The 12897-nt window shown below is 55.6% G+C and overlaps 1 protein-coding gene and 1 long non-coding RNA gene across 6 annotated transcripts in view; one reads left to right on the top strand and one right to left on the bottom strand.

The window, feature by feature from the left end:
* The window catches only part of LOC140713345 (uncharacterized), a 30437-nt gene extending 27873 nt beyond the window's left edge, over window positions 1-2564 (bottom strand). The window contains exon 1 of the long non-coding RNA XR_012095363.1: window positions 2459-2564. This is a non-coding gene — a long non-coding RNA (uncharacterized lncRNA). The remainder of the gene's footprint in view (window positions 1-2458) is intronic.
* The window catches only part of FBXO41 (F-box protein 41), a 30409-nt gene that overhangs the window by 13136 nt on the left and 4376 nt on the right, over window positions 1-12897 (top strand). For all 5 annotated transcript variants that reach the window (XM_007970219.3, XM_038007112.2, XM_038007109.2 and 2 more), the window contains 11 exons: window positions 1744-2786; window positions 5397-5622; window positions 6111-6184; window positions 6436-6794; window positions 7557-7798; window positions 8022-8137; window positions 8253-8405; window positions 8743-8838; window positions 11215-11333; window positions 11526-11684; window positions 12677-12792. In XM_007970219.3, coding sequence (XP_007968410.3) covers window positions 1882-2786; window positions 5397-5622; window positions 6111-6184; window positions 6436-6794; window positions 7557-7798; window positions 8022-8137; window positions 8253-8405; window positions 8743-8838; window positions 11215-11333; window positions 11526-11684; window positions 12677-12792 — 2565 coding nt within the window. In that variant the 5' untranslated portion in view covers window positions 1744-1881. The remainder of the gene's footprint in view (window positions 1-1743; window positions 2787-5396; window positions 5623-6110; window positions 6185-6435; window positions 6795-7556; window positions 7799-8021; window positions 8138-8252; window positions 8406-8742; window positions 8839-11214; window positions 11334-11525; window positions 11685-12676; window positions 12793-12897) is intronic.

Raw genomic sequence — 12897 nt, 5'->3', positions numbered from 1 at the left:
CCCAGGTGTCTCCTCCCAAAAGGAGAAAGGATGGCCCCAGCAGCTCCGGCCTTCTCCATCAGCTTAGAAACCTGATCCCAAAGACAATGCTTTCCCTCAGTCATTCTAGAACAGTCCTGGGGCTCAGTGGCTCAACTTTGGTGCTCCATGTTTACCCCAGGACTGGGGATTTGCCAGGTCTATGTCACATCCCCAAGACCATGTGGACTGAGAAAGTGGGGAAGGATGGTTCCCTATGGTCAAAGCAGGGTGCTGTTACCGGGAGGAGGACTGGATGCTGGGCCGGCAAAGGGAACAGACATCCACCCATACATCCTGTGGAAATGCCAGAAGGCAACAGAACTCTGCGGCAGGTCAGGATGGAGAAGTAGAGCTTACAGGTGCGAGTAAACCTGTGGGAGGGAAGCCGACTGCCTTCCTGGGGGGAGGATAGAGATGGAGGGCTCCAGAGGCAGACCTCAGGGAATGAGGACGTTTAGGAAGGCAGCAAGAACAGGAAGTTGCAGAACCCATGGGAAAATCCAGACAGGAAAGCTCATGGCAGCCTGTGAAGATGGAGGGGTCAACAGTATCAGCCATGGGACCAAGTAGGTGAAGACCCTTGATGACAACTGGCTTAACTGATCAGCAGGTGGTCTGTGACCTTGATCACAGGGCAGTGGAAGCCCGATTGCAGACAGTTAGGAAGAGGATGGCAGTGAGGAATGGGATGGAGACCCCACAAGGTAGGAGAAGGGTGACAGGAAGCCAGATCTGGAGGGGCAGCAGGAGTTGACGGTGAGGAGGGTTGGAATGCCAGAATTGGTGGGGGGATAGAGGGACCTTGTGCCAAAAGGGGTGTGGGGAGGATGGATAATAAAGCCCTTGGGGTAAAGGTGGGGCAGGGACACTTACTGGAAGCCTACCTCACCTTTTCTAGGTCTGAGAAAAAGACCTAAGGGCTTGGAGTGATAGGGATAGGAGGATGTGGTGCAGAAGTTGGGACAAAACAAACAGTGACACAAGATGTCATTAGGTAGAGTGATGTTTTGGTTACTGAAACATGGTACCAATAGTTCCAGCCTGTGTGGGGGTGCAGTCTGCAAAAGCTGAAAATAAGCATCTTCTTTCCAAGGATTTTTACACTTAAGTATACAGCTTGATGATTATTTAAATATGTACACAACTGTATAACCACCACCCAGAGCAGATATAGAACATTCTCCGCATCACATAAAGCTGCCTCCTGCCCCTTCCCAGTCCATGTAGCCCCCAGCTGGGGACCTCTATGCTGACTTCATCATCAATTGTGTCTGTTCTTGAACTCCATCTCTCTGGCATTCTACAGCATGCACTCTTTGGTCTGGCTTCTTTCATGCAACATAATATTGGATGGACTCATCCATGTCACTGTGTGTACCAATAGTTTCTTTTCGTATTGCTGGGTAGATTCCATCATTAATATGCTACAGTGTAACCGTTCTACCATTGATGGGCACTTGGGTCGTTTCCAGGTTGGAACCATTATAAATAAAAGTAATTACGAGCCAGCCCCTTTAAAAACAGATTATCTCATTTTCTCTCTCTCTCTCTTGCACATATACAGGCCCTCACACAGGTGCCAGAGCAGGCCAGCCTCCTCTGGGAGGTCGCCCCTTGCCCCTCGATGCTGTTTCCTCATGGCTGGGGGATGAGAGCTCGGGACTGGGAGCCGGGGTGGGAACAGTGATACCCTATTCCTAAGACTCGTCGCGTCTCTTCCAGCCTCCTTGCCCCGGGCCGCGGGCGCCCTGAGCCTTCCTGACCCCGCAGGGGGCCTGGCCCGCGGTCCCCCATGAGCGCGCCCGGCTGACCGGCGGGGCGGCCGCGGTGGAGCCCGCGTGCCGCGGGGGCGGCGGGGCCATGGCCTCGCTGGACCTGCCGTACCGCTGCCCCCGCTGCGGGGAGCACAAGCGCTTCCGGAGCCTGTCGTCGCTGCGCGCGCACCTGGAGTACAGCCACACCTACGAGACGCTCTACATCCTCTCCAAGACCAACAGCATTTGCGACGGCGCCGCCGCTGCCGCGGCCGCCGCGGCGGCCGCCTCGGGCTTCCCGCTGGCGCCCGAGCCCGCCGCCCTGCTGGCCGTGCCCGGCGCCCGGCGCGAGGTCTTCGAGAGCACGTCCTTCCAGGGCAAGGAGCAGGCGGCCGGGCCGTCGCCCGCGGCGCCGCACCTGCTGCACCACCACCACCACCACGCGCCCCTTGCACACTTCCCCGGCGACCTGGTGCCCGCTAGCCTGCCCTGCGAGGAGTTGGCCGAGCCGGGCCTCGTGCCCGCCGCTGCCGCGCGCTATGCGCTGCGCGAGATCGAGATCCCGCTGGGGGAGCTGTTCGCCCGCAAGTCCGTGGCGTCCTCGGCGTGCTCGACGCCGCCGCCTGGGCCTGGCCCCGGCCCTTGCCCCGGGCCTGCCTCTGCTTCGCCCGCGTCCCCCTCACCTGCCGATGTGGCCTACGAAGAGGGCCTGGCGCGCCTCAAGATCCGCGCGCTGGAGAAGCTGGAGGTGGACCGGCGGCTGGAGCGCCTGAGCGAGGAGGTGGAGCAGAAGATCGCGGGCCAGGTGGGCCGGCTGCAGGCCGAGCTGGAGCGCAAGGCGGCGGAGCTGGAGACTGCGCGGCAGGAGAGTGCAAGGCTTGGGCGCGAGAAGGAGGAGCTGGAGGAGCGCGCGTCTGAGCTCTCCCGCCAGGTGGACGTGAGCGTAGAGCTTCTGGCCTCACTCAAGCAGGACCTGGTGCACAAGGAACAGGAGCTGAGCCGCAAGCAGCAGTGAGTAGACCCTCGGGGCCCTATGGGTGGTTGTGCCTGTGCGGGTCACTGTGCCGCCGCCACCACCACCGTGGGCGTGCCTGAGTGTGTCTGTATGTGGCCATGGCTTTGTAATAGGGGATCTGTGGCCAGTAGCATGCATGTGGGGCCAAGAGTGTCATGATGATGTGTGTTTGGTACTGTGAGGACATGGCAGTGTGACCCTGTGCCTCTTTGTGAAGACTGCCTTTCTTCTTCTCTGTCCTAGACAAGCCAACTCTTGCATTTTGGCACCAGATCCTCTTCTCTTTTGTCTACCCAAAGACATAGCTCAACTCTCCCCTCTCCCATCATCAGATTTTCTGTTTCTGCATATTTCTTTTTTTTTTTTTTTTGTGACAGAGTCTTGCTCTGTTGCCCAGGCTGGAGTGCAGTGGCGCGATCTCGCCTCACTGCAACCTCCGCCTCCTGGGTTCACGCCATTCTGCCTCAGCCTCCCGAGTAGCTGGGACTACAGGCGCCCGCCACCACCCCCGGCTAATTTTTTTTTTTTTTTTTGAGACGGAGTCTCGCTCTGTCGCCCAGGCTGGAGTGCAGTGGCCCGATCTCAGCTCACTGCAAGCTCCGCCTCCCGGGTTCATGCCATTCTCCTGCCTCAGCCTCCCGAGTAGCTGGGACTACAGGCGCCCGCCACCACGCCCGGCTAGTTTTTTGTATTTTTTAGTAGAGACGGGGTTTCACCTTGTATATATGTGTGTGTGTATGTGTGTGTGTGTGTGTGTGTGTATATATATATATATATATATTTTTTTTTTTTAGTAGAGACGGCGTTTCGCCATTTTAGTCAGGATGGTCTCCATCTCCTGACCTAGTGATCAGCCCTCCTCGGCCTCCCAAAGTGCTGGGATTACAGGCGTGAGCCACCGCGCCCAGCCTGTTTCTGCATATTTCTAAAAGCATACAGAATGTTATTTCTCTCATCTGCCACAACCCTCTTCCCCTTAAGCTACTGCTCCTTTTCTCTCCTCCTTACAGAAAACTCCTTGTATTTGTTTATACTTCTTGTCTCCAATTTCTTTCCTCACTTTCTCTCTTGAACCCAGGCTGATCGGGTTTCCACCTCTACCAGGGTCCCCATGTCACCAGTGACCTTTCTGTTGCTAAGGCCTAGCCATGGTCTTACTTGGCCCATTGGTGGCATTTGACATAGCTGATGCCTGACATGCCTTCTTCCCTTGGCTTCCAGGACACTCTTGGGATTTCCTTCTATCTGTCTCAATCTTCTTCATTTCTCTGGTCTTTAAATGTAGGATTATGAACTACAGATGACCCCTGACTTACGATGGTTTGACACAATTTTTAGATTTTCCGATGCTACAAAAGCATCACGCAGTCCGTAGAAACTGTACTGTGTGAAAATGAAAAACAGTATGTACAACCATACTGTTTCTTTAGTACAGTATTCAATAAATTACATGAGATCAACACTTTTTTTTATAAAATAGACTTTGTGTACAGTGATTTTTGTCCAACTGCAGGCTAATAGAAGTGCTCTGAGCACATTTAAGGCAAGCCAGGCTAAGCACTGGTGTTCAGTAGGGTAAGTGCATTAAATGCATTTTTGACTGATGATATTTTCAATTTACAATGGGCTGACGGGGATGTATCCCCATTGTAAGCCAAGGAGCGTTTGCATATAGATGTTATTTATGTGTCCCCATTGTGATGTAAACTCCATAAAGGCAGGAGTTGTTCACTGCTATTTCCCCAATACCTAGAACAGTGCCTAGCACCTAGAGGGTGCTGAATAAATGTTGAATGGATGCACAAACAACCGGGAATGCATTTGGGAGTAAGTACACACGTGATTCTAAGTGTGCCATGTGTTCATGCAGCTCCTAGAAGTTGGTGCAAACTATCAGTATGCTTCCGCATTTGAGTGTATTCCTCTGTGGGGTGATGTGACTTAGCGTGTATTTTTGAAGGTTCCTGAAAGTATGTTTGACTGTGTCGGTGGTACTGTGCCTCCATGGTTCTTTGCGTGTCTCACACGTGAGCACATGCCCAAGCTGGAAAATGATGTGAGTACATGAACATGAATGTGTGGGGCTGTGCCTGGGGCTGTGTAATGGGCCTCTGTGTGGGGAAATGTGACATGGCTGGTGGCTCTAAGTATGTGCCTAGGAGTGTTCTGTGTTGGGATGCTGGGTATTGAAGGCCATGCACATGTGACTGAATATGTCTGTGTTTCTGTATGAGAGAGATGTGTCTGGTTATGGCATATGAATGTACATGGGGTACGTGTGTGGGGATGTGTGTGTGCCTCGAGTGGTTGTGTGGGACTGAGTATGCCTGAGTATTTCCGTGGAGAGCGGGGTGTGTAGTATTTCTGTGGAGAGCAGGGTCTGGGGCCGGGTGGGTGGGGTGTGAGTGTGTGGCTCAGGGTGCATGCATGCATTTCTGTATGTATCATCGTGCGGGGCTAGGCCTGTTCTGCAGGAACCCATGTGACCGTTAGCAGACACCGCAGGCAGCTGTGCCGGTGTCTCCCCACACTGGCCAGGCTCTCCTCCAGAGGGTGGGTGGGCAGGCAGGCTGAGGCTCTGGGGTAAGAGACTGCTCTGGGCCCAGGGAGGTGGTGCAGATCGACCAGTTCCTGAAGGAGACAGCGGCGCGGGAGGCCAGCGCCAAGCTGCGGCTGCAGCAGTTCATTGAGGAACTCCTTGAGCGGGCTGACCGTGCTGAGCGACAGCTGCAGGTCATCAGCAGCAGCTGTGGCAGCACGCCCAGTGCCAGCCTGGGCCGTGGAGGTGGGGGCGGTGGTGCTGGCCCCAATGCCCGGGGCCCAGGCAGAATGGTGAGTGCCCACCTGCTTTCTCTCCTCTACCTGCACACCTGGTCCCCCACAACCTCACCTTTCACATGGCTGGATATCTCCCCATGATGCCCCATTTGCCCCTTCTTTGGCTTTTCCCCCACGAGCAGATGCCAGGAACGGGGAGACCCTCTGATTGGGCAGGAGTGCCAGTGCCAGCCCCCGAGGCTGTAGTGAGATATGATTCAGTGACCCCAGCCCTCAGGGGCTATCTCTGCCCATCCCTGCAAATGAGAGTCCAGGAGCCACAAGCTGGGGTCCGGGGTGTTGGGTGGATGTGGGGAGGGGCCGGTGAACCTGCCTCTCTGGGCTGTCTGTCTGTCTATTTGTCCATCTTTCCCAACTGTTTTCCCTTCTCTCTCCTCTCCCCCATTTCCTCTCCATCTTTTTCCCTGTTTCCCCTGCTATTCCTGCTCATCCTCTTGCCTCCTCCGCCCCTCTCCTTTACCTCCTGCTCTGGGGGCCCACAGCGAGAACACCACGCGGGCCCGGCCGTGCCTAGCACATATGCAGTGTCACGGCATGGCTCCTCTCCCAGCACAGGGTAAGCCTTGGGCCCAGCCCACCCCATGCAGCCCACCCTCGCCCTGGAAAGATCCGCTGACCTGTCTGGGGCTTGTGTCATCCTCCTGTCCCTAACCCCCCGGGTCACATGTGTCTGCCTTTCCGCACCCAGAGGGGGCTTTTGGAAAGCAGTGTGGGTGGGTTGCCCTCAGCCGATGGTAGGGGCAGGGTGGGGAGTTTGGGCAGGCCTGGTGCCTCTCACCCCTTACTGTGTGATCCACCCTGCCCCAGGGCCTCCAGCCGTGTGCCAGCCGCATCCCAGAGCTCAGGCTGCTATGACAGTGACAGTCTGGAGCTGCCCAGGCCGGAGGAGGGGGCCCCTGAGGACAGTGGCCCTGGGGGCTTGGGCACACGGGCCCAGGCTGCCAATGGGGGCTCAGAGCGGTCCCAGCCCCCTCGCAGCTCAGGCCTGCGGCGCCAGGCCATCCAGAACTGGCAGCGCAGACCCCGCCGACACAGCACTGAGGGGGAAGAGGGTGATGTCTCTGACGTTGGCTCCCGAACCACTGAGTCAGAGGCTGAGGGCCCATTGGATGCGCCCCGCCCCGGGCCTGCTATGGCTGGGCCATTGAGCAGCTGCCGGCTCTCAGGTAGGTCCTGGAAGGGTTGGCAGGGGGACACAGGTCTGAGGCAGTGCATCTCCTGGGCTCCTGCACCCCCCTTCCCTTTCCCCAGACTTGCCCACCCCTCCTACATAGCACCCTTCAAGCCTAGGGCAGGAACTCTTGTAACAGGGCAGGGCTGCAGCGGCACAAGTATGCTCAGATTGTCTGATGCACAAGGATGCCACATCCGGGGGACGGGGGGGGTCCATTCACGTGGTGGGCTCATCAACATTTATAGGACAGCAGTTGATTGTTGCCTCCCAACTCTGAAGCCCCTGGTGCAGTCGGGGAGAGGCCTCCCACCATATTCACAGAAGGCCCCACACATATGTGGGTGGGTTGGGAGGTGAGAGGGCTAGGCTAGGGTCAGGCTTGTAGCTGCACCCCATGTTCTGGGTAGCCCCATGCCCACCTTCTGTTTCCAGAGGCCCAGTTTATACTGCAGCATCCCCCAACCCCTTTCCCTCTCCAAATCTGATATGTTGCCTCATGTAGGGGGTGAGTTTGAATGATATATAACCTTAAAAAGAAAGTTTACACAAGGGATGCCTTTTTGTAATTTGTAAAACTGGAGATGGGGTACCGCAAAGGACAGGGATGCAGAGGCCCCTTTTCCTTCCTCCCTAGGCCCTGGTACCACAGCATGCCCATTGCTCTGCAGCTCCTACCCTGCCCCAGCTCCCCACACACATCCCTACACCAGCCTTGACCCTCCACGCTCACTTTTGAAACCCTTGTATTCTGCAGCCCGCCCTGAGGGAGGCAGTGGACGGGGTCGGCGAGCAGAGAGGGGCAGCCCCTCACGCTCCAATGAGGTCATCAGCCCAGAGATCCTGAAGATGCGAGCCGCCCTCTTCTGCATCTTCACCTACCTGGACACGCGCACACTGCTGCACGCCGCTGAGGTCTGCCGGGACTGGCGCTTCGTGGCCCGCCACCCTGCAGTCTGGACAAGGGTGCTGCTTGAGAATGCCCGTGTCTGCTCCAAGGTGCCTGCCCCTGCCTGCCTTCTGTGCCCTGCTGTGAACCCACCTTTCCCCGTGGGTAGAATCGGGCCCCTGAAGGTCTGGTCCTTGCAACCCTTACAACACTGTAGCGCCAACCTGGCTTCCCTGAAATGCTTTCATGCAGCCTCCTATCCGGGGCTGGCCCACCTCCAGCCAACCAAGTGCAGACCCCTTCATCTCCAAATACTCTTCCCCTCCCCCACAGTTCCTGGCAATGCTGGCTCAGTGGTGCACCCAGGCCCACTCTCTGACGCTGCAGAACTTGAAGCCCCGGCAGCGGGGAAAGAAGGAGAGCAAGGAGGAGTATGCCCGTAGCACCCGGTGAGGCCTGCAGTGGGTGGGTGCTGGGTGCTGTTGGGCGACAGACCTGGAATTAAGTAAGGATGTTTCCCAGAGGAGGAGGTGGCCAGCTCTCTGACCTCTTGGTCATCTCCAGGGGCTGCTTGGAAGCTGGGCTGGAGTCCCTGCTGAAGGCAGCTGGGGGGAACCTACTGATCCTGCGCATCTCCCACTGTCCAAACATCCTCACCGACCGCTCGCTCTGGCTGGCCAGTTGCTACTGCCGTGCCCTGCAGGCTGTCACCTACAGGTGGGTCAACCGACTAGAAGCATAGCCTGTTCCCTCTAGGCCCAGGGTCCCACGGGATCCCTAGGTGCTGCATAGCTTCCCCCAGGGTTCTCAAGCAAAGGGATCCAAGAGCTCTATGGCTGAAGGGAAGGAAGCTTTGGCAAGAGCAGAGGCCACCAAGAGTGGGCAACTCCAGCTTTGTCTTGTATCTTTTCATTTTCTCTCTCTCTTTTTTTTAATAGAAACGGGGGCTCCGTATTGCCCAACCTGGTCTAGAACTCCTGGGCTCAGGTGATCCCCAACCCCAGCCTTGACTTCCCAAAGTCTTGGGATTACCAGCAGCTTTGTCTTTTCACAGGAGTGCCACAGACCCTGTGGGCCATGAGGTCATTTGGGCCCTGGGCGCAGGCTGTAGAGAGATCGTCTCCCTCCAAGTGGCACCACTTCACCCCTGGTGAGCCCTGGCAGGTTTGGGGGATGGGAGGGGAACACAGTTGGGCCTGGTCTGGGGCTGAGGACTGAGCGGATCTGAGCCCATTCCACAAGCTATCAGGACAGATTAACACACATTAATCTGTCCATTGAGGCATTAGGAGCAGGGCTTTAAAATCAGACCTGGTTGATTACAGTGACTTACACCTGTAATCCCAGTACTTTGAGAGGCCAGGTTGGGCGGATCACCTGAGGTCTGGAGTTCGAGACCAGCCTGACCAACATGGAGAAACCCTGTCTCTACTAAAAATACAAAATTAGGCGAGCGTGGTGGTGCATGCCTGTAATCCCAGCTACTCAAAAGGCTGAGGCAGGAGACTCACTTGAACCCGGGAGGCAGAGGTTGCAGTGAGCCGAGATTGTGCCATTGCATTCCAGCCTGGGCAACAAGAGCGAAACTCTGTCTCAAAAATAAATAAATAAATAAATAAATAAATAAATAAATAAATAAATAAATGAAATCAGACCTGGGGTCATGTCCTGGCTTACTGTCAGTGCCACCTTGGGAATCCCAATCGTGTCTTAGTTTCTCAAACTGCAAAGTAAAGGTGGTACTAGGAACTATGGACCTTATTAGGGCTGTTGCTGGCCCAAATGAGATCAGGTACACAAAGCCTGCAGGGTCTACAGTAATTGTTCAGTAAACACCAGCTAAAAACCACCAGCTTTGTTTGACATATGAAAGGTGGTTCAGGGAGGTCAGTGTATGAAAGAGCTGGTCATTGGAGAATCCAGGTTATGAAATCATTTCTCACTCTGCTTGGAGTTCCTCTAACACACCAGGCTCTTTTGCTTCTCTCCACGCGACAGCTCCTCCCAGCCATCCAGTGTGCCTTCTGTAACACCCTGGGTAGAGCGTGTCGCTGCTCCCCTGCCTCAATCCCCACTGCATTTTGCCCTGATCCCTCTGTCATCTACTTTGCAATAATTTCTTTTTTTTTTTTTTCCTTTTGTGAGACGGAGTCTCGCTCTGTCACCCAGGCTGGAGTGCAGTGGCCAGATCTCAGCTCACTGCAAGCTCCGCCTCCCGGGTTTACGCCATTCTCCTGCCTCAGCCTCCCAAGTAGCTGGGACTACAGGCGCCCGCCACCTCACCCGGCTAGTTTTTTTATTTGTAGTAAAGACGGGCTTTCACCATGTTGGCCAGGCTGATCTCGAACTCCTGGCCCCAGGTGATCTGCCCGCCTCGGCCTCCCAAAGTGCTGGGATTACAGACATGAGCCACCACACCCAGCCCTACTTTGCAATAATTTCTTGATATTTCAATCTCCTACACTAGGCGGGTGGTTCTCAAGGCAGAATCTAGGAATGTCCATTTCTGTATCCCTGGTATCAAGTGCGTAATAGATGCCAGCCAGAGAGATGTCTGTTGCCTGGGCAAATGTTGAGGGATGAAGTGTTCAGGGAAATGGTGTTTGGTGTGAATGGAAAGGAAAGTTGGGGCAATCAGGAAGGGCCTTGCTAAGGAATTTAGGTTTTTTGCATTTTATCTAGAAAGTATTGGAAGCTATTTGGGAGGATTTTAGATTTTAAGAAAGGGATTAAGATCAGACTGGTAATGTTCTATGCCCCTCACCACTTTCCTGCCACCAAAGAGACTGTCCACTCTTTGAGGGCAGGGACCATGTCTATGTTGTCAGTACTGCACCCCAGGGCCTAGCTCAGTTGTTGTTGACTTGATAACCACTTGCTGAATGGCAGAGTGAGTGGATGTAGGAATGAGGGGCTCCCTGTCTACAGTGTGGAGGATGAGATGGCAGGGAGACTAGTGTTAACCCAGAGAATGCCAATGGTGGTCTGAACTGTGGGTTCAAGAGTAGTTAAGGCTGGGCACAGTGGCTCACACCTGTAATCCCAGCACTTTGGGAGGCCGAGGCGGTGGATCACTTGAGGCCAGGAATTTGAGACCAGCCTGGCCAACAGGGTGAAACCCTGTCTCTACTAAAAGTACAAGAAAATGAGCCAGGCATGGTGGCGCATGCCTGTAGTCCCAGCTACTTTGGAGGCTGAGGCAGGAGAATCGCTTGAACTCAGGAGGCAGAGGTTGCAGTGAGCCGAAATTGCACCACTGCACTCCAGCCTGGGTGGTAGAATGAGTCCCTGTCTTAAAAAAAAAAAAAAAAAAAAAAAAAAAAGAGTGCTTGGGAATGAGAATCTGCAGGACTTGGTGGATGAGATGAGGGCAGAGGAGTCAGGGATGATCCCGGTTTTCTGACTTGACCAGCTGGGTTGTTGGAGGAACACTTGTCTGAATCAGGGAGGGGTCCCACAGGAGGAGCATGCTGGGGTGTCAGGCATCCAAAGACTTCCCTGACGGCTCCCCCTTCCCGTTCTCCAGCCAGCAGCCCACGCGCTTCAGTAACCGCTGCCTGCAGATGATTGGTCGCTGTTGGCCCCACCTGCGGGCCCTGGGGGTCGGGGGTGCCGGCTGTGGGGTGCAGGGCCTGGCATCACTTGGTGAGTCTTTCCTTGGACTGGGGTGGTGGGTAGTAAGAAGCAGGCATGGGTGCAGTGCTGCCCAGTGAAATCCCACAGGGGCCTGGGGCTGCAGCCTGGGTGGTGGCAGGTGGAAGAGTGGTGGCCAGGGTGCTGGCTGCAGGGGTGACCTGGGAGGTTTGTCAGCAGGATCCCCCTTCTTCCTCTTCCTAGCGAGAAACTGCATGCGGCTGCAGGTCCTGGAGCTTGACCATGTGTCAGAGATCACCCAGGAGGTGGCGGCAGAGGTCTGCCGGGAAGGCCTGAAGGGATTGGAGATGCTGGTGCTCACAGCGACTCCCGTCACCCCTAAGGCCCTGCTGCACTTCAACAGTGAGCAATGGGGAATGCGGGGCAGGGTATGACTATCACCTGCCACGGGGCTCTGTCAGCAGGTAGCCTAACTATCACTGGGGCAGATGGATCAGGGCCTCCAGCCAAGGGCAAAGGCAGGGGGACAGGTTAAGAGCACTGGTTCTGGAGCTTGACTGACCTAGGTCCCAGGTCTGGCTCTGCTACTTATTAGCTGAGTGATGTTGGGCAAGTTACTATACCTCTCTGAGTCCTGTATTCCCATCTTCTAAGGTGACTTTCTAGGATGGGTGAGAGGATTAAATGGGATATGTGAAAGCTCCCCCCACCCCCCGCCCCAGGACAGTTCTCAGGGGGAAGACTCCTCTCTCCCTGGACTTCAGATCATACCTCCTTGGCTTCCACACCTTTCTCAAACCACCCACTCCACTCTCAGTCACTACTCCACCTGCACTGAGGACCCTCTTTCCAAGACCTTCTTCCCCCTTCAGCCACATGGGATGCCCTGGACTTTATCACCGGAACTAACTGCTCAGCCTCCAGAATCATGACCTCTAGGCCCTTCTCAGCCATCTGATCTTCCTCCACCTCCCCCGACTTCACGCCATATCCAGTTCCTTAAGCCGTCTGTTTCCAAGTGTTTGTCCCACCTCCCCCTCCTTTGTGCTTGAGCCTGGATCCGCGAGCCTCACCTCAGCCACTCTGTTCCTTGTCATTCATCCCCAAATGCCCAGACCATGGTATAGCTGCCCCCTGTGTCAGGGAAGTTCCTAGAGGCCTTGGACAACTGGCGGCTGCCACTCACCCTCCCAGAGGCCACTGTAGCCTCTCCTGTCCCTCAGCCCCACCTGCCTCTCCCCGCATCTTGTCGCAAGCCCCCAGGCGGCATGGGTCCTGTGTCGTGTTCCCGGTGGCTGGCACCTGATTGTCTGATTTCATTAATTAGTGAGAGGAGAGGAGGCAGCTCCACAGCCCAGGCCAAACACGCCCCTGCCTTGCCCACCTTTTCTCAGGCATCTGCCGGAACCTCAAGTCGATTGTGGTCCAGATTGGGATTGCGGATTATTTCAAAGAGCCCAGCAGCCCTGAGGCCCAAAAGCTGTTTGAGGACATGGTGACAAAACTCCAGGTGAGGGGTCGGCTCTGAGGCTGTCCAAGACCCCAAGTGGCATCCCTAGACTGGGGCTGGTGACCTGGGTGAGTGTGGCAGGAGGGAGAACTAACCCAGGGTTCG

The sequence above is a fragment of the Chlorocebus sabaeus genome, chromosome 14 (genome assembly GCF_047675955.1).
Source record: "Chlorocebus sabaeus isolate Y175 chromosome 14, mChlSab1.0.hap1, whole genome shotgun sequence".
Lineage (NCBI taxonomy): Eukaryota > Metazoa > Chordata > Mammalia > Primates > Cercopithecidae > Chlorocebus > Chlorocebus sabaeus.
This window is presented reverse-complemented; position numbering and strand designations above follow the sequence as displayed.